This window comes from Paralichthys olivaceus, chromosome 20 (assembly GCF_024713975.1).
Source record: "Paralichthys olivaceus isolate ysfri-2021 chromosome 20, ASM2471397v2, whole genome shotgun sequence".
NCBI classification, from domain to species: Eukaryota; Metazoa; Chordata; class Actinopteri; order Pleuronectiformes; family Paralichthyidae; genus Paralichthys; species Paralichthys olivaceus.
This window is the reverse complement of record NC_091112.1, coordinates 10,408,271-10,426,680: the sequence shown is the minus strand read 5'-3', so window position 1 is coordinate 10,426,680 and position 18,410 is coordinate 10,408,271. Positions and strand designations below refer to the sequence as shown.

General features: G+C 39.7%; 4 protein-coding genes across 8 annotated transcripts; 1 reads left to right on the top strand and 3 right to left on the bottom strand.

Moving 5' to 3' along the window:
* Window positions 1–26: 26 nt before the first annotated feature.
* Window positions 27–6,837, top strand: rbm48 (RNA binding motif protein 48). The gene is made up of 5 exons (XM_069515873.1): window positions 27–230; window positions 5,345–5,535; window positions 5,644–5,789; window positions 6,021–6,568; window positions 6,667–6,837. The coding sequence occupies exons 1-5, from the start codon at window positions 102–104 to the stop codon at window positions 6,727–6,729; spliced, it is 1,077 nt and encodes a 358-aa protein (XP_069371974.1). The 5' UTR covers window positions 27–101; the 3' UTR covers window positions 6,730–6,837.
* Window positions 1,062–3,129, bottom strand: LOC138405845 (calaxin-like). Its single transcript, XM_069515874.1, has 6 exons — window positions 2,968–3,129; window positions 2,657–2,815; window positions 2,185–2,289; window positions 1,954–2,105; window positions 1,311–1,415; window positions 1,062–1,211 (listed from the first exon to the last, which is right to left on the bottom strand). Exons 1-6 carry the CDS (start codon window positions 3,041–3,043, stop codon window positions 1,164–1,166), a joined length of 645 nt encoding a protein of 214 aa, XP_069371975.1. The 5' UTR covers window positions 3,044–3,129; the 3' UTR covers window positions 1,062–1,163.
* LOC109631566 (calaxin-like) lies at window positions 6,720–9,125 on the bottom strand. The gene is made up of 6 exons (XM_069515875.1): window positions 8,920–9,125; window positions 8,599–8,757; window positions 7,911–8,015; window positions 7,682–7,833; window positions 7,000–7,104; window positions 6,720–6,903 (listed from the first exon to the last, which is right to left on the bottom strand). The coding sequence occupies exons 1-6, from the start codon at window positions 8,984–8,986 to the stop codon at window positions 6,862–6,864; spliced, it is 630 nt and encodes a 209-aa protein (XP_069371976.1). The 5' UTR covers window positions 8,987–9,125; the 3' UTR covers window positions 6,720–6,861.
* Window positions 9,126–9,459: 334 nt separating this feature from the next.
* Window positions 9,460–17,929, bottom strand: sytl1 (synaptotagmin-like 1). Of its 5 annotated transcripts, none has more exons than XM_020090389.2 (15): window positions 17,787–17,929; window positions 16,104–16,230; window positions 14,983–15,134; window positions 14,778–14,874; window positions 14,658–14,697; window positions 14,530–14,566; window positions 14,400–14,440; window positions 14,001–14,117; window positions 13,648–13,814; window positions 13,428–13,530; window positions 13,001–13,162; window positions 12,526–12,604; window positions 12,280–12,379; window positions 11,555–11,760; window positions 9,460–10,561 (listed from the first exon to the last, which is right to left on the bottom strand). In XM_020090389.2, exons 2-15 carry the CDS (start codon window positions 16,226–16,228, stop codon window positions 10,419–10,421), a joined length of 1,569 nt encoding a protein of 522 aa, XP_019945948.1. In that variant the 5' UTR covers window positions 16,229–16,230; window positions 17,787–17,929; the 3' UTR covers window positions 9,460–10,418. The 5 variants fall into 5 exon arrangements, with proteins under 5 accessions (XP_019945948.1, XP_019945951.1, XP_019945949.1 ...); XM_020090392.2 differs by having other exon boundaries at window positions 16,096–16,230; window positions 17,792–17,909; XM_020090390.2 differs by having other exon boundaries at window positions 17,792–17,892.
* Window positions 17,930–18,410: the final 481 nt, after the last annotated feature.

The following is an 18,410-nucleotide window of genomic DNA, read 5'->3' as shown; positions in this document are numbered from 1 at the left end:
ATAAGATACTTCGCGCCGGTACGCATTGGAGGCAAGGGGTAGGTGATGGAGAATACGCTCTTATTTTGAAGTGTGCCGGACGGAATTGTGTTTCCAGAAACATGGCGGCATCTTCAGGAAGCAGTTCAAGCTGTTGGGACACTCCGGAGGTTTATAAACACCACGAACAGAGAAAAGTTTGTATTTCTAGACCCAAGTACCGAGAGGGAAGAAACGCCAAAGCAGTAAAGGTAAGAACATGTTCCTCTCTGTGAAGGAAACGCTGGGTCTCAAGATCAGAGACACCCGAGCGACACTGTGATGGTGTGCTCTGTCGTTTGTTTAAACCACAGTCTATGGTTTAGACTGTATATAAAGATTAAACCCACCTTAGATAAAAGATCATATTCAATAAATCTATTTTTTTTTAATCCTTGAGATGTGACACAGACATTTCACCTGGTTCTTGTTCATGGTGACGCTCACTGTCTGTATGTCAAGTTTTTAGAGGATTTTACACTGCGGTCAGGTGAGCAGACGTTCGTCTTTTCCTGATTTCAAGTGCGCCCGTATTACAGAATGTATGGCAAATGCAGGTAGTCCATGATACGGAGCGAGCCAATCTTTTCTGCCACTGTAAAATCCCTTTAATTTCCTACAAAGGTAGTCAAAAGTTGTCCTCAAGACCATCCTGACTGTTCACTCACTCAGTATCAAGTATATTTACTGTATGATCTTTTGAGAAATTCAGCCTCAAAGTTCATTATTTTGAATTGAAAAGGGCATTATGCTCTTTCTTTATTACTCTACTGTAAAATCTCTTGGATCCATAATTTCTAACAAAGGCTGATACAGTTGTAAACCAACTAGTTTTTCATCATTTTGGACAACTTTACAGTATCAGTATAACTTGCAGTCACCTATTTATTTTTTGACGATTTTATAGTTTGTACAATAACAGTATCGAGGGCACAGTTACAAACTTTTTAAAATGAAAAAGAGAATGGAAATAGAAGGAGGAATTAGAAAAATAAGTAAAATAAAACTAAAAATTTGAATAACTTCAGAACATAAGTGACATGTCAAATCAACATTAATATTTAGTACCCCACAAATGCAGGCTGCTTAGTGGCTATTACAAAATATATCTGAAAATCTGATGTGAATATGATTTCTTCATGGTTTCACTGCACTTGTTTATGAAATACATTCTGCTCAAATGTCTCAATACTCTGGGGAAAAAAACAGACAACAGAAAATAAGATAAAGAACTTCTGACTTAAAAAATTCTAAGTTAATACATTTCCCATCATCCTTTAATTCCTTCTTACCTGGGTGTCAGGGAGGCAGTTTCCAAAAGCTTCAAGTAACAGATTCTCTTCTCTCACTGACTTCTCAAAGTCGTCAAATGACAACCGCCCATCTTGGTCATGGTCCTGCCCATAGAAAATAAAATGACTTTAGAGTTTTTTCTTAGCAGCCATTTTGGCATGAAATAGTAGGTAAACAAATTGTCATTTTGAAGTGTACAAAGAAATTAAGTGTCCCAGTGGTACAGAAAATTATATTTAGACAAATAAAGACATTACAGCCTAATGAACAGATATAAAAAAAACTGGCGATAATAAAATTAAATGTAAAGTATTACAACAAAAACATTGACCATACAGAGCTTGATATTATTGCACTTTAAGTTCTCTAATGGTACTTGGATAAGAGCTTGTTAACAGTCTGGAAGTGCAAGTTACTAAGGACCTCTCAGTTCTTCCAATAATCCACTTCAGGGAGAGCAAAACCTCTGCGTCTGTGCACACTGCCATCTTCCAAATCAGTAATAATACATTGAACAGAATAAAAGAGAGAACTGAGAATAAAATTATGATAAAAATGTTCCGATAAAAAAACTATTACACCAATATAATGGTATAATAATAATAATGGTATAGGGTCAGAGCTGTAACTGTATCCCCTCACCATCTTCTTGAGTGTGATCTCCACCAGTTCTCTGGCTCCCTCGTAAGGGTCCTCATCTGTGGGCTGAATGATGAGGCTGTCCTTCAGCATCTGAAACATTTCCTCCTTCGAGATGTAATTGTCATCTTTCAAGTCGTACACATGGAAGCAGTCTGCATAAAGAGAAGAGTTATTACCTGGATAATGCCTCGTGACTGATTTTTTTATATGTGAGAATCTGACATTTCTTACATTTCATTTTTTCCTCCAAGGTCCCTCGGAGTAAAACAGAAAGTCCCTCGACCCACTCTTTCTTACTGATGAAGCCGTCGTCGTCTTTGTCAAATGTCCTGAAGACTGCAGGACAGATAGTCAGTGAAATGTAGGACATGCTCAGATCATCAAACAGCAAAAGTGCTACAGCTTATTTGTGTAGCACTTCGATTTACAATGTCAATAAGTGTTTTTCTATGAACATTCATAAATAATAAATAGATAGAATTATATTAATAGGACTGTTCAGTGGAAATTAAGAGACAATGTCAATCATTTGTAAAAGCTTTGGTTAAAAGACAATTTAAGAACAGACTTGAGAAAAAATTTGTTTCAGAACTAAAATAGGAACTATAGAAACCATATTGTTTCAAGGAAACTCAGGAATTAGGTATTAATCTGGCACAAGCAAGTAAACAAATATAAATATATAGTAAAACACATGACTTACCTCTGTCCATGATCATGCTGTCAGTCATGTCGAACGTTTTGAACAGGAAATACCTGAACTTGCTTCTGTCCAGACCTTTGACTGCTTTGCCCGGTGCAGCTGACTCCCCCAGCAGCTCATAGTACAGTTCGATCAAATCCACCACCTCTGTCTTGCTGACTGCGACCAAAACAATAATTACTATTCTCCTGCCATCTATAGCATTAGCTTTAGCTCTCAGGCTTGTTTAAAAAATCACAGTAGTAGCATTAAACGGAAACCATAGTTAGCTTAGCCTAGCCTGAGCTGATCAGGCATATGTTTATACTCACAGTGCCTCACTTGTTTACAGAGAGTTTCTGCCAGAGAAAGGATCGACTTTCTCTGCAAAGCAGATATTTGTGACATAGTTGGAAATAGGAAATAGTAAGGGCAAAATAAAATCGTGGCAGTATCGCACTTGCCTATACGAGTGGCAACAGAAACTGTCACTTATGTGTAAAGTCTTTGTCTTTGTCGCCACTCTGTTTCGAGGCAGCTGCCTTTGATGCCACACTGTTATGAAGCAGCTGCCTTTGATGCCACACTATTTGGAGACCGCTACATAAGATGATGAATAGTAATAGCAATGATGCACAGAGATGCCACTACTCATGTAGCAATTTATTGACTACAACTGTACCAAAGTAGATCGAAAAACCTCAAAGGATCAAAGTTTTTATTAACAGTAGAATAAGGCATACTCATTAATATTTATGTTCTCTCTAGGCTGAATAAATGTATTCTGTGTTTTTGTACAAGCTTTTTAACCAAGTTTTATTCTCGTGTCTTCAGTATTTATATGAATGACTCCTCGGACAGCAATATTGATACAGGCTGGCTTATCCTGTTAAAATAAAGGGAAATGAACTAATATTGAAGCAAACTGTTATTTTTACTTTCCTGTTGCTTCTTATGAAAGACATTCGAATTGTGTAAATAATCGCTTTTTGTTTATTTTATGTTTGAGTAATTTGTGCAAATGCAGACCATAATAACTAAATTAAAGCATTAAATTATAGCATTGTCTATTGTAATGACATATTGTGTCAGTGATGGTTAATGTTAATAATGGAACCTTAAAAGGGGCTACAGACCTGCAATAACAGACACAAACAGCAGGTTGTACATGTGTCAAAGAGAGCAAAGGTATTTCAGTGGACTGGGTTAAAGTGACTTCAATATTTAAAAAATCTTGGAAGGTCACAGAGCACGAACATTAATTGGCTAATGATACTTTAACAACAGCTTCTCACCATTGTTTTTTGGAAGCTGGTAAAAGAAGAACTTAGGCAGCAGCTGATGTCTAAAGAGTTTAATATTGACTTGATGCATCAACGAGACCAGAAGGTTGAACAATATACAAATGCTAACAGAGTATCATGAGCAACTGTCACCCCCAAGTCTGAAGATGTCTCCCACAGCATCCCCATGTATCTTCCTCTACTTGCGTCACCCATTCTAACAGCACGTCCATGAATGGCTAGAATTGCTGTCACTCTCTATGCAACATGTAGGTGTTTGCATCCTATCGGAAAGTTAAGTCTAAATATGCATTCCTAAACCACATTATGTCCTTGCATCTTGCCCCTGGTGTAATTTAGAAAAGAGTTGAAGTTGGTGAGAGTTGAAGTTGGTGCCTCTCTGTCTGGCGCATCTGAATTACAGTAGATATGAAAGTCCCTGAGCGTAGACACCACAATGTACTGTTGGTTGGTCCTTTATCTATAACCTGACCTTGCGTACTGCTTAGAGAAAGAGGGAAGCATCTGTGGATTAGACAGGCACTATTCTCCTGTACAGATATAGTGAAATATACATAACATACAGTGGCATATGCAGTAATGTGTAAGGATGGTCAAAAAATCCTCAACAACCGTCATCATTTCACCCCCTCCTTTTCAAAATAAGATATTTCACTCCGGTATGCATTGGAGGCAAGGGGTAGGTGATGGAGAATGCCCTCTTATTTTGAAGTTCTCCGAACGGAATTGTGTTTCCAGAAACATGGCGGCATCTTCAGGAAGTAATTCAAGCTTTTGGGACACTCCAGAGGTTTTTAAATATAAATATACATATATATTTATATGTATTTAAATCCTTTAGAGGTGACAGATATTTCACGGTGATTCTCAGTGTCTGCATGTCACCATGAACAAGAGTGAGGTGAAATATATGTGTCACCTCCCAAGGAGTTTTTTATAATTATATCTCAAATCAGCAAGTTTTGGTGCCATAATGAAAAAGTACCCTTTAATTTTCTCAGACATTCTACAGTAAAATCTTCTAAAACTTGGCAGGCAGACATAAATTGTCAAATGTTCAATTGAAATGATGAAGAGAATGAGAAAAGACATACAAAATAAGTAAATTTAATTAAAGAAAATGGAGTAAAATTTCAAACTTTCAATGTCATGTGTCATCAGTCCATGAGTGTTTTCCAAACTTTTGTTTTAATTGCCTTATTTTCTGCTTGGTGCCATATTGATGCAGCTCTTCATAGAAAAATCTGTCCATCTTTTCTTGTGGATATGGAATTTCACTAATTATAAAAGCAGTTGCTCAAAGAAAAAAACATCTTTATCTCCCTTATTACTGGGCAAACAGATATCTCAGCCAAGTGTTTTGATGATGCATAGTGTGATAATTTGTCTTGTGTATGATCATCAGGTGTACACCATCAATTTAGAGTCCACGTACCTGATGGTCCAAGGAGTCCCCGCCATCGGAGTGATGACGGAGCTGATCCAGCGATGTGCCCTGTACGGAGCTGTGGAGGAGTACAGGCCCCTGGATGAGTATCCTGCTGAGGAATTCACGGAGGTCTACCTGGTCAAGTTCCAGAGACTCGCCAGTGCCAGGTTCAGGATCTGACTCAACCTCATTTTCAATATACCGTACTGGCAAAGTTGAACAGAACTTAAAAAAAAATTAAAAATTACCCCAATTCATTTTTTTTTTTTCTTCAGAGCAGCCAAACGACACATGGATGAGAAGAGTTTCTATGGCGGTGTTCTCCATGTGTGCTACGTCCCAGAATATGAAAGTGTGGAAGACACCAAGTTAAAACTGCAGGACCGAAGGAGATACATAATGAGGGCTGCTCGGAATAAAGGTACACTTTAACATCAATTATATACATATATATATATATATATAAAATCTTTCTGTGTAAACTTATCTTTTAAAACATTGGGACATTTCAAATGTTCCAGCTCTATCATTTCATATAACAGAGGAAAAATTGCTCTTTATTTGTATTTTATTGTTGTAATATAGCTGGAATTACCAATTTGAATTGAACCCTCAGTATAATATTTGCCTTTTTTTCCCTATAATTTTAAAGTGAGAGAAAAGGAACAGAAGGAGGCAGGAAAGGAGGAGCCCACAACATCAAACACAGCCACCACATCAGAGAAGATCATCTCCAGACACGATCGAAGGCCTGACAATGATAATACAGGAGAGAATTTAAACTTAAGCCATTATTCAGGCTTTCCCTTACTGCCATTACCTCCCCAGGAATGCCATTATTATGGACATAAAAATCAACATGGGACTGTACCAACAGAAGATAAAATGGGAACATTACACAATGCCATAATTGACACGAGACAGGAGCCAGCGCAGGATTTAAGTTTCAGTCAAACCTCTTCAGACAGAGACACAGAACTCAGACTGACTCCAGATCAGGCTCCTGCAGTCAGATTTGTCCCGAGGACTACAAACCTGGAGAACAGGAAACGCAAAATACAAGCAAGCCAAACACAGACAGCTGTTTCTGGGAAAAATGAGCCTTTGATTGGTCCAAAGCTACCTGAACCACCTAAACTAAACATGGAGGATGAATCGCTGAACAAAACAGTCAGCCTCATCAGGAACACAATGAAACAGGTAACCTATAATCTGAACTGATCAAAATGACAATATTCCATCAACGTAGTCTAGATTTCCTGATTCAGACCAGTTAAAATCCCTGTCATCTTTCTCAGGTGGAATCAGTTCCTGTTGTCAAACCAGTGGAGAAAAAGATGAAACCACGTCGTCGGATTTGAAATCACCAGCTCGATTTCTTGTGGCAACTTGTTTTATTTAAACATTTTTTATCTCAATGTAAACAGCAATATACGTTTGTATTATTAAATATACATCTGAAAATCCAACATGAATATGATTTCTTCATGGTTTCACTTCTTCTGAAATACATTCTGTTCAAATGTCTCAATACTCTGGAAATGAAGAAAAACAGGAAGTAAGATTAAGAACTTCTGATTTAAACATTTCTAAGTTAATACATTTCCCATCATCCTTTAATTCCTTCTTACCTCGGTGTCAGGGAGGCAGTTTCCAAAAGCTTCAAGTAACAGATTCTCTTCTCTCACTGACTTCTCAAAGTCGTCAAATGACAACCGCCCATCGTGGTCATGGTCCTGCCCATAGAAAAACAAAATGACCATAGAGTTTTTTCTTAGCAGCCATTTTGGCATGAAATCATAGATAAGTGTACAAAGAAATTAAGTGTCCCAGTGGTACAGAAAATAATATTTAGACAAATAAAGACATTACAGTCTAATACATAAATATAAAAAACAGGCAAAAATAAAAATAAACAGAGTATTACAACAAAAACATTGAACATACAGAGCTTGATATTATTGCACTTTAAGTTCTCTAATGGTACTTGGATAAGAGCTTGTTTACAGTCTGGAAGTGCAAGTTACTAAGAACCTCTCAGTTCTTCCAATAATCCACTTCAGGGAGAGCAAAACCTCTGCGTCTGTGCACACTGCCATCTTCCAAATCAGTAATAATACATTGAACAGAATAAAAGAGAGAACTGAGAATAAAATTACGATAAAAATGTTCCGAAAAAAAAATTGAATAGTACAAGTGAGTTTTAAGGTTTGAGTTGTTACTGTCTGCAGACGTAACTTAACATATTACACCAATATAATGGTATAATAATAATAATGGTATAGGGTCAGAGCTGTAACTGTATCCCCTCACCATCTTCTTGAGTGTGATCTCCACCAGTTCTCTGGCTCCCTCGTAAGGGTCCTCATCTGTGGGCTGCATGGAGAGGCTGTCCTTCAGCATGTGAAACATTTCCTCCTTTGAGATGTAGTAGTCACCGTTCAAGTCGTACACATGGAAGCAGTCTGCATAAAGAGAAGAGTTATTACCTGGATAATGCCTCTTAACTGATTTTTTTATATGTGAGAATCTGACAGCTTACATTTAATTTTTTCCTCCAAGGTCCCTCGGAGTAAAACAGAAAGTCCCTCGACCCACTCTTTCTTACTGATGAAGCTGTCGTTGTCTTTGTCAAATGTCCTGAAGACTGCAGGACAGATAGTCAGTGAAATGCAGGACATGCTCAGGTCATCAAACAGCCATAGCGCTCTGCGTCCAAAGTGTTGCGGGTTATTACTGAATCTTAGGCAACGCTTTATTTCACAGGTCCATAAATTAATTTAAATTCATTCCCAAATCCTCAAAGAGGTTTCTTAGTAGTTTGGTACGTATTATGGGTCAAATAGAGAGCGATCAGTTACACTTACTTCTAAATGCTAAGCTAACAAAAGCTTGAGACTTTTATTAGGATGATAGCAGATAACTTGAGCATGTAAAATGTGTCTTCAAAAAGGGAACATGAAGAGTAAAGTTTCCAATAATAAATGAGCAAGACTTCTCTGAGTAAGACTTAGGCAAATGGGAGTTCAATAACAAAAACATATAATTCAACTAATCATAATAGTATTTAATCATATAGCACTTCTCTTTGTATCATTTATAAGTAACATATAGAATTATACAAATAGGATTGGTCAGTGGAAATAAGAGCCAATGTCAATCATTTGTAAAAGCTTTGATCAACAGATCAAAGAAGAAAGTAACAAACTAAAATAGGAACTATTAAATACCTTCGTCCATGATCATGCTATCAGTCATCTCGAACGTTTTGAACAGGAAATTCCTGAACTTGCTTCTGTCCAGACCTGTGACTGCTCTGCCCGGAGCAGCTGACTCCCCCAGCAGGTCATGGTACAGTCCGATCAGAGCCTCCACCTCTGTCTTGCTGACTGCGACCAAAACAATAATCGATCACTTTTCTCCTGCCATCTATAACATTAGCTTTAGCTCTCGGTGTCAGTTAAACAATCACAGCAGTGGCGCGTAACGGAAACTATGGCTTAGCTTAGTTTAGCCTAGCCTGAGCGAATCGGACAGATGTTTGTACTCACAGTGCTGCACTTGTTTAGACAGAGTTTCTGCCAGAGTGTGGAGCGACTTTCTCTTCATGGCAGACATCTGTGACCTGCTCAGAACCAGGACGATCAGGACACGTGAGATCCGGACTTTTTATTTACAGTCCGTGGCTCCTCCGCTGGCTGTGGCGTTGATACACGAGGTCACCATGGCAACAACGTAGACTACAAGAGGGCGCATACGCAGGAAACGGAGTGTGTTAATAATAAATGACAGGGCTTTTCAAAGTGTGGGGCGCGCCTCCCCTAGGGGGCGCCAGAGTTCCGTGCTTCCTCCTCTCATGTCATCATCCTCTGCACCACTGTGAAGATTTCCTCTGATGCTCACTGATGACATTTTGACTGACAACCCTCACACAAATCACAAAGTCCATCACAGACACCATCACTGAGCAGGGCAAAGCTGTGGGGTCACTTAATCTCACTACAAACAAAAAAGCATAAAACCTGAAAGGGCAAAGTTGGCAACCAGACCCAGAGGAATCCTAAAAGAATCCAAATTGACTACATTTCAACTCATTTTTTACATTTATTTTAATGATTTATGTTTTACAAGTTAATAAGCGAGACTCAAGACCCAGTAATATATCCAGTCCATTCAGAGCATTTCACATAGAATATTGAATGAGTATTACTTTGAATAAGCACAGCATTGCAAAACATCAGCTGATGTGACCTTACATTAAAATAGATTTTTAACTTACAAGACACAAACACATAAAGCAATATTAAGACTTTATTTTAGAAACCAAATAACACCCTCTGCTCGACAGGGGTAATCCCTCTTGTGATAAAGAGTCCACTAATGATCCTCTACTTTCCTTTGATGAGTGAAGTGGCAGATGGAATCAAAGAGTGGACACATTAAATGAAACTGTCTTTTCTTCTTGTGTTCTTGACCCTTTTCTCTTCTTTAATTTGCTTAATGAATTACAGAATACCTACAAGGTCTGACCACAAGGTGGTAGTCAGCGACTCCATTAAAATGAAAAGCTGAATGCCTTTGCCATCACATCCAGTTACAGTGAAGACAGTGAAGTGATCAGGGATTAGTGCTATTTTTCTGACGCACAGGTATTCGAAAGTGATTGAAAGGGTTGAGTTAAAACTAGAAATAAATATAAAACAATAACAGTAAATTAGCCTGGGGTAATTTAATTCTAAACATTAAATAATTTCACTTTAATATAATATCAGTAAGTACAGAACACTATTACAAATGCACTTTTTTCAAATAGGGAAAAAAATATACAAATAAGACATTTGAAACGAAAGCAGATTTCAGAGTTTCAAAACTAAATATTTCTGATCTACGCCATTAATTCACAATATTGCACCACTACTGACTCCAAGTGTGTGTCTATGAATAAACAGCGGAAATAAACAATGTGTGTATCAGTGAAGAGGTTAAATGTGCTTTTGTGCTGAGAGTTCAGTCCGACTGTTTTTTGAACATGCGCGTCTGTGCGTCAGTGTCACTCGGACCTGTGAGCGAGGTTAGTTCTGATCGTTAGCTTTGCGTCGATCCAGTGGTTTGGGTTTTCAATCATGGATGTCCACACGGCGACCTCCTGTTCAGTGGAGTCCATCCAGCTGACGTCCTCGCCATAACTCTGACCTGCCATTGAAAACAAAAACAATACCTTATTCATTATTGACTCAACCAAAGGTAGAGTATGTACTCTAATGTCAATGTATTAAATGCCAGGAAACTACGGAATGAAGCTGTGCATCTTCCCATCCTGCAGTAACAATAAAAACCTTGTTAGAACAAATGAATGGATTAAGTCAACAGAAAAGTTGCTCTTACTTTGAAACAGGTCCAGGAAGTGTTGCAAATATTTATGTTTGTGACATTTTTGACAGATACAGACAGGGAAACTGTGGCAAGTACAATTACTATTTTGCTGTGAACCGCAAATGTCACACTGAGAAAATAGACCTAGAAATGACCTCTCTCTGATAACATGACCCTCTGAAATGCCTGAAATGCCTGAAATGCCAAGTGAACAGAATGCAAACGAAAGTGAACCACTGGACTAAATGATACTGTCACCATTTTCCACTCTGAAACACCATTGTAGGTGAAAAGCTTTTCTGACAAGGGCGAAGAGTGTTGGTTCCCTTCCTAACTATCTGCCACTAAAACAGGAAGGAGTCTCCATAATCAGTCGGCCTTCCCATTTTTCACTGATGCATAATTATGATGCCAGAAAGACACAAAGACATGCGGGTGATTGATATGATTTTCTGTATAAGTGTAGTACAAGCACATCTGTTGATTTGATGAATGTTTACTGCTTTCTCATGCCAACTGTTTCAGCTTACTTTCTTCATACTAATTACAAAATTCTTAATTGCTGGGGCTCCTACTTCTTAGAAAATTAAGCGAGATTGTGATGTGTGTTACATTTATGGAAGCAAAATCAGCCATTAGTTTAAAAACAAGAAACTGGAGTTTATACCGAATACAAAACCCATGTTTATCACCAGAGGTGTCAGATATCAAGATGTCAAAATGTCAGGATGTGAAGGTGAATTTGTCTTTCACCATAAGTCTTGATAGGAATATAAATAAAAGTGTTAAAGCGAACAGCGGAGAGACTCTCACCAGTTCCACAGCTCAGACGAATCCCTCCCAAGACGTGCCTCTTTAACCCTTCACGCTGCCAGACCATCAGCTCTGCGCAGGCCTCTCTCAGGTCGCTGGTGTGGAAGCCATCATACACCATGGTGTGGTTGTAGGTGGGGCTGATGGAGTGCTTCACCACACGCGTCTTCTGACCACTTTGACTGCTCGCATCTGGGAGTATGTAGCTTGTGGGATTTAAAAAAATGATACGATTATGAATGTTGTGGATTGTGAATCGGATTCTCTCAGTATTTGAATTGTGGATCTTGAAAATGAGGATGAGAAATACATTAACGCTCAGAGTTTTTGTAATTTGAAACTGAAACACTAGTTTTTTCATAATACAAGACAGAATGAACAATATGTTTTTTGTTTGAGTAAAGATGTTTGTGTTAAGTCAATCTAAAATGAAATCCAGGATCCACTGAAGTGAGAGGACACATTATGTATTATGAGTTTTTTTTTTAACTGTGGTTTTTACTTTGAACAGCCATGGTATATCAGGAGTTTCACGAGAGTCATTTAAAAATATGGTCATGTTTAAACAGGTTATGTGGAAGGAAACTAACTTCAGTGTATTTCATTTGAAACAGTAAAAAAACACTTTTGTTTCCTGCTGTATTTAGGAGATGACAATATACTTGCTGGTATCAGTTGATGATCAATGACAAAATATCAACAATTTTAATGCAGAAATGACACACCTTCTCACGAATGAGTCTATAGCGCCTCCTTTGTTGGTCAGGAGGCCTTGAGCCTCCCGAAGCCAGATGTAAAGTTCTCCTGTCAGGGGCAGACCATTACCTTAACACACACACACACACACACACACACACACACACACACACACACACACACACATACACACACACAAATATGTATCAGACTGACATGATTGCGATATTAGGGTAGGACATATTGTGCATCCATGATGTATGCTTCCTGCTCACCCTCTGATCCGTTTGGGATGAACTTTATAGAGAGCATGATGGTCCCACGACTGCTGATGGAGTCTTGATTCAAATTAATCTGTGATGACAGGAGAGGAGGGGAGCAGAGAAAACAAAATGCAAGAGGAAGAGGAAAAGACAAAGCAGGAAAAAGATAGCGGACAGGTGGGAGGAGGGAAGCAGAAGTGTGGAAGCAGTAAAAGATTAAGGTTACATAAAACCTTAGTTTATATTCACAGTGTGTCTTCCTCTCCCTTCAGCTTTCCCAGACACAAGAGGCACTCCTCCTTGTATTCCTCGTCTTTGACAAAGCTGCCAAAAGTGCTGCTACACCGACAAACAAGCAAATGTACATGCAGGCATCATATTTCTTTTGGTAAATATCAGTCTGGGAGTACTAAATGCTACAACATAACTTATGTGACTACATGGGTGTGTATTTGCATGCATGTCATTTATTTCTTCTTGTCCCTACCCGTGGCTGCAGGTCCTGCCACAGTGGCTGTGTGTGGGTCCAGTCCCAGAGATCCAGAGCCACCTCCACCTCACCAAGGAACAAGTTCCTCCTGAGGGGCTCGGCATGCCACACCGACAGGTTCAGGGTCCGACTCCGCAGCTCCCCAATCCTCACTTTATACTGAAATCATATGGTTGGACTCAGCCAGATACTTGACAGGGTGGAAGGGCAGGTCAAAGTATTATGGGCCCTATCAACAGTGCAAAAGCTATAAGAAATTAACTTTAAATGTGATCATTTGTTGTAAGGCATCTTCAAAAAAAGGAAGTAAGTGGCTGCAGTGCATGTTGCAGGACACTTGGAGCAGAGCTGAAGGACAAACAGCTGCTAGAGGAATTATGTGATGGCTGCGACTTTATGTAATATGGAAATGAGAGAGTCTCACTCGGAGTGTCTGATCATAGACCGGGTTGAGTGTCTTCTTCTTCACTGAAGTTTTCTTCTTACTGTGACTTGACTTGTCCGGTAAGAGATAGGTTTTAACATATCTGTGAAACACACACACACACACACACACACATACATTTTATGACTGATGATGACTGCTATGTTGCCATTGCAATATGCATATTCAAGTTCATGTATATGCATGCACTGTCACTTACGGGTCAGAGCGGTTCTTGCGCCCTGAAGCAATGTCCTCACAGCGAAATACTTTCACTTGCAGCTCCTCCTTCTGCGTCTCGTAAACCAATGAGAACTGGATACGGCCCCTCACCTCCACCATCCCGAAATCTCCTGAGCTGAACAGACTCATCATGCTGCCACTGAGCTACAACACACACACACACACACACATGCTGACAAAGATCAGCACCTACGTCATAGCTGAGTCATCTTTCGTGACTGGATGGCCAATTAATCAATTGCGACTGTGTGTGTGCGCGCATGTGTGTGTGTGTGTGTGTGTGTGTGTGTGTGTGTGTGTGTGTGTGTGCTTGCATACGTGCACGCTTACAGTGTAGCCTGATTGAAGACTGCTGGTGGAGCTGCTGGTTTTCAGAGAGGCTGGGTCTGGCTCTGTCAGGTTGCTGCTCAGAGAGTCTGTGTCTCCGTTGTGGCAGTCAAAGTCATCCTTAACACACACACACACACACACACACACACATGCACGATTTTAAGATACAACGTCACTACTAATCATCCATCAGATGACACCCTCATGTCGTGCCCTATGAAGACTCCTAATATAACTTACTATTGACGAAACATGTGATTGATATATGCATTTAAATAATACAGAATATCGACTCTGTGTCAGCATCAGAAAAGAAAGGGGAATAACTTGCCAGTTAAAAACAGTGTTAATCTAATTATTTGTCACGATAATCTGTGACAGTGGATGTGTTATAATCACCTCTGGTTCCTCTGAGTGGCCAGCACTTCTCCTTTCAAAGTCTATGAATAGAATTATGAGTTCATATTTAATATTAGTACGAAGACACAGTTATGTAGGTACAGAGACAGTGAGATAGAAACTCTCATACCTTTGGATGACAAGGAACTATTTCTATGCTGGAGACTCTGGAATTAAAGATGATTTGTTCATATTTGGATGATTGCTTAGGAAATAAATCCCTGCATGGAAACTAGAAATATTAATGCACACACACACCTGTGATAGAGGGCTTTTTGTTCTAGGTTTTCCTTGACTCCTGAGAAAACAAACAAGAATGAGAAGGAAATTCAGTTTCACTAAAATCTCAGAACAAGTTGTTTCCCAGTCATCACTAACCGTCCATATTCATCCTTCAGTCTACCCTCTGCATCAGGAGAGGAGTCGTTGAGTTGTGTTGTCGCATCTCCATTAAACAGTCCGCTCAGGGGCACATCTGTAACCATGGCAACAACCACAGACCCATCATTGGGATATCCCTGTAACATCAGATAAACCGCCTCACAAGCCAGTAAAAGCAGCACTACATTAACTGGAAACTGACCTCTGCTCTTCGTCTTCCTGTGGCGAACGGTGGCGTGCACAAGATCGCAGACTGACATCCGGTTGTAATGGCGCTTGCTGCACTCCTCGCTGAACCATGCCCCCGACTGTGTGCGCAGACGTGTCGGGTCGGTCTCTGTCTGCTGGAGGATCCTGCAGTGGTTACACAGGGCCGCGTTAAAAGAGGAAACAATCACAACCTCCTGCTTGCAAACGTCAGCTGGTGTCGGACCGACATCTGAAACTTAACACAGGGTTTGTAGTCACTGCTGTCACTGGTGTCATGTACTGTATGTCAGTCAGCATGTCATAGACAAATACATGTCAATTTAACATATATAATAATTTAATATGGCATTAGACTTTATATATATATATGTACATTCATCACCCTGACAATAGGAGTAAGTTAACTGAAAATTAACCCTAAAATTCTGTGGTTTCAGCTTTTTCTCAGTGTTGAGCTGTGCCAACGTGGTGTGTTTATATAGGATTATATGGTTATGATGGGGTCTTGGGAATATCATGATTATGTGTGGCACATGTTCACATGAGGATACTGTAGCATCATCCACTGCAGTGTGCAGTTAGGAAAACTAAAAAATCAGATTAGAAATTACATTGTCACAACTATTTTCCTTTATTGACGACATAGCAACATAGTGATAAATCTAACAGAGTAAACATAAACAGGTTTCTGAAGTACAGGATCATGTAAACAGTCATGGCCTCAAGATTAAAAGATACAGATGTGTTTTTAATTCATAAATGTCACATCATGCTCTCTGACTCCACTGTAATGTATCCCATTTTAGAGGTCACCTTCAGAAAAAGCATTTTCAATGGTGAACAAAAAGTCTCTGAAAGATTTGATGTATATGAAAATGGGCAGAAATCAACCCAATTGTACTTAAAAGGCCCATTTCAAAACTCTAACTCCAGATGAGGGAATATATTGTTAAAGAAGTATTTTCATCCCCCACAGCTGTTATGGAAGCTTGTGATAGTCCAGTGCCTGATATGAAATGTATGTTATTTTTATTTCCCCATCAAGTTGTCCCCTTTCTGTACTGAGTTCATGACTGAAGTGGCCCCTGAAAAGATAAACAATCACCTCCTGACCTTACACGTCCTTCATCACGATGACGCAGCTCCAAGTCCCGCTGTAAGACCTGCAGGATAAGTGACTGCTCCTGGTCCGTCAGGTGGCTCAGGTCAAGAGAAGAATCAACCTGCTCCCCCTCCATCCCTGAGAGAAGGAAACACAAACACAGTATTTTAAAAAGAGAAGAAATCGACATTGCAGGAACCTAAATGAACTTGATTTACTTTTTTGCTTGGAGTCATTCAGAAGGTGGTGACAAGGTGAAAGCGGTGCGTTACACTGAAGCACAGTTGTGAGCCCATCACATGTTGCATATGTCAGTGAGTTGTGAGTAGTTACACCAGGGAGTGAGTTTCTGTCCTTCTCATTATCATTCAATAAATCTTCAGGCCTCAGATTTTGGTTTTCCCACAAGAAATAATCAGAGATTTTTAGAAAAAAGAAAATGTCAGACAAAAATACATATGTTTTGATATTCTTTTTGAATCTCTTATTCTCTCAATACCCCTCAGAGGGATACTGAGGTGGTTGGTAACCACTGTGTGCTTTGAGGATACACACTTTGAAATCAAGTGTCCTCCTGTGGCTCTGTTAACTCAGCGGGCGACAAGACATGCTGGTCCACGCAGGCTATTCCTGTCTGCTGTTGTGACTTTCATCCCCCCCTGCACCAAACACTGTCTAATGTAGACTGACAACTATAACATCACAGAAAGCTATGATAATAAGTTTAAAATTATAACATTTAAGCTGCTATTACCATACAATACAACATGATGTTGCACAACCTGTATGAGATACTATAGAAGAAACAGTCCAATATGATACAATATGTGATACAATATGATACACCACAATGCAACATGAAAGATACAAAGGATAAACGGTACGATACCACCTGGAGCATTTCAAGAGTCTTTGGGCACACAAGGCAAAAGGAACCTGTGTGACTACACCAAAACAAACTGAACCACCACCATCTTCAGCTCAGAGGAACTATGCCTATATACCCTGAATACTATACCACACAAGATACAATCACTTTGCACTCATTTCCAGGAGTGATACTGAGAAAATGTTTCATAATGTTAAACTATAGAACAATCTCCCCTCCTACACTGCATGGATATATTATTTTGTCTTCGGGTGTGTGAAGGTTTCTCCTCTGCCTGGAGGCTAGTTACGTTTGAGTAGTTAACGCATGCGCAGAGCGAATCTCCTGTCAAAGCGGTTAGAAGTTAAGCAAACAGGATATTATACACTGGTGCACCTCAGATCTCATAACCTGACAGCTAAACCAACACAGACAACGATTATATTACAGTGCAGAGTAGAAGACATAGAGCAGGCTCGTATGATAGTCTTCTAATAGTCTGACAGTATTCTTACAGCCGAGTCATATTTGCACAAAATGTACACAACAGGTTGCTGATCTTATTTACACAGGGTCAGGAGTCAGTGTTATTTCAGTTTACATTTCTGAAAGATGAAGTGTCTGGTCATTATTATCATCATTATTATTATTATTATTATCGGTGACAGGAAGTGTATAGATAGAGAAAAAAAGTCCCGTCTCATCATGAGCACCGCGAGAGAGAGGACACCTGTCACCACTCTCTCTCTTGTACCAGAAAACACACTCTGTCACACACACTCACACACACACACACGCACAATGAACCAAAACTAAACTCTGTTACCTTACTTGACAGCTTCCGCCGGCTCCATGTGTGAAAAAGTTTGGTGAAAAGTTGTCCTGAGTGCGGTGGATGTGCGAGTGTGTGTGTGAGTGTGTGTGTGTGTGTGTGTGTGTGGGTCTGTGTGCAGAGTAAACGGAGAGGACACGCCCTCTAGAGTCAGTGAGTCTGCGTGAGTGTGTGTTTGAGTGTGTGTGTGGGTGGGGGTGTGTGGGCGGCGGGGGGGCATGTAATGAAATAAGCACACCATACCAACATATGTCAGTGTGACAAGTGCACAAGGGTTTTGTTAAACTCTGAGGACTTTGCATTCATTGTGGACAGCTTCACTGAATCATTATCCCTGACCCTTAACCAAGACCAATCCATGCCTAACCTTAACCTCACCACAGTTCACATCTGTCCCATAACCTTAACCATGCCCAACCCTTACCTCTACCCTGGTTCTAACACTATAACCAATCTCAACCCTCACAAATGCTCTCACTTTCCCAAAATGTCCTGACTCAAAGTCTTTCCTCAAAATGGTCCCAGATAAAAGTACACACACACACACACACACACAGATGTATCAACACCAACTGCAGGTTGGAGGTGGGATGTCATTTTCCTGCTTATGGCCGTCCA

Coding starts and splice junctions, on each gene's coding strand:
- LOC109631566 (XM_069515875.1), bottom strand. CDS start 8,986: ATGTCTGCCATGAAGAGAAAGTCGCTCCACACTCTGGCAGAAACTCTG. Junction 7,105..7,681: donor AGATCACACTCAAGAAGATG/GTGAGGGGATAC, acceptor TTCTATGGGCAG/GACCATGACCACGATGGGCG. Junction 6,904..6,999: donor ACTGCCTCCCTGACACCGAG/GTAAGAAGGAAT, acceptor CTTCATTTCCAG/AGTATTGAGACATTTGAACA.
- sytl1 (XM_020090389.2), bottom strand. CDS start 16,228: ATGGAGGGGGAGCAGGTTGATTCTTCTCTTGACCTGAGCCACCTGACG. Junction 12,605..13,000: donor GGCAGGACCTGCAGCCACGG/GTAGGGACAAGA, acceptor CTGTCATCACAG/ATTAATTTGAATCAAGACTC. Junction 11,761..12,279: donor ATAGACTCATTCGTGAGAAG/GTGTGTCATTTC, acceptor AAATCCCACAAG/CTACATACTCCCAGATGCGA.
- rbm48 (XM_069515873.1), top strand. CDS start 102: ATGGCGGCATCTTCAGGAAGCAGTTCAAGCTGTTGGGACACTCCGGAG. Junction 231..5,344: donor GAAACGCCAAAGCAGTAAAG/GTAAGAACATGT, acceptor TATGATCATCAG/GTGTACACCATCAATTTAGA. Junction 5,536..5,643: donor CAGAGACTCGCCAGTGCCAG/GTTCAGGATCTG, acceptor TTTTTTCTTCAG/AGCAGCCAAACGACACATGG.
- LOC138405845 (XM_069515874.1), bottom strand. CDS start 3,043: ATGTCACAAATATCTGCTTTGCAGAGAAAGTCGATCCTTTCTCTGGCA. Junction 1,416..1,953: donor AGATCACACTCAAGAAGATG/GTGAGGGGATAC, acceptor TTCTATGGGCAG/GACCATGACCAAGATGGGCG. Junction 1,212..1,310: donor ACTGCCTCCCTGACACCCAG/GTAAGAAGGAAT, acceptor TTTTTTCCCCAG/AGTATTGAGACATTTGAGCA.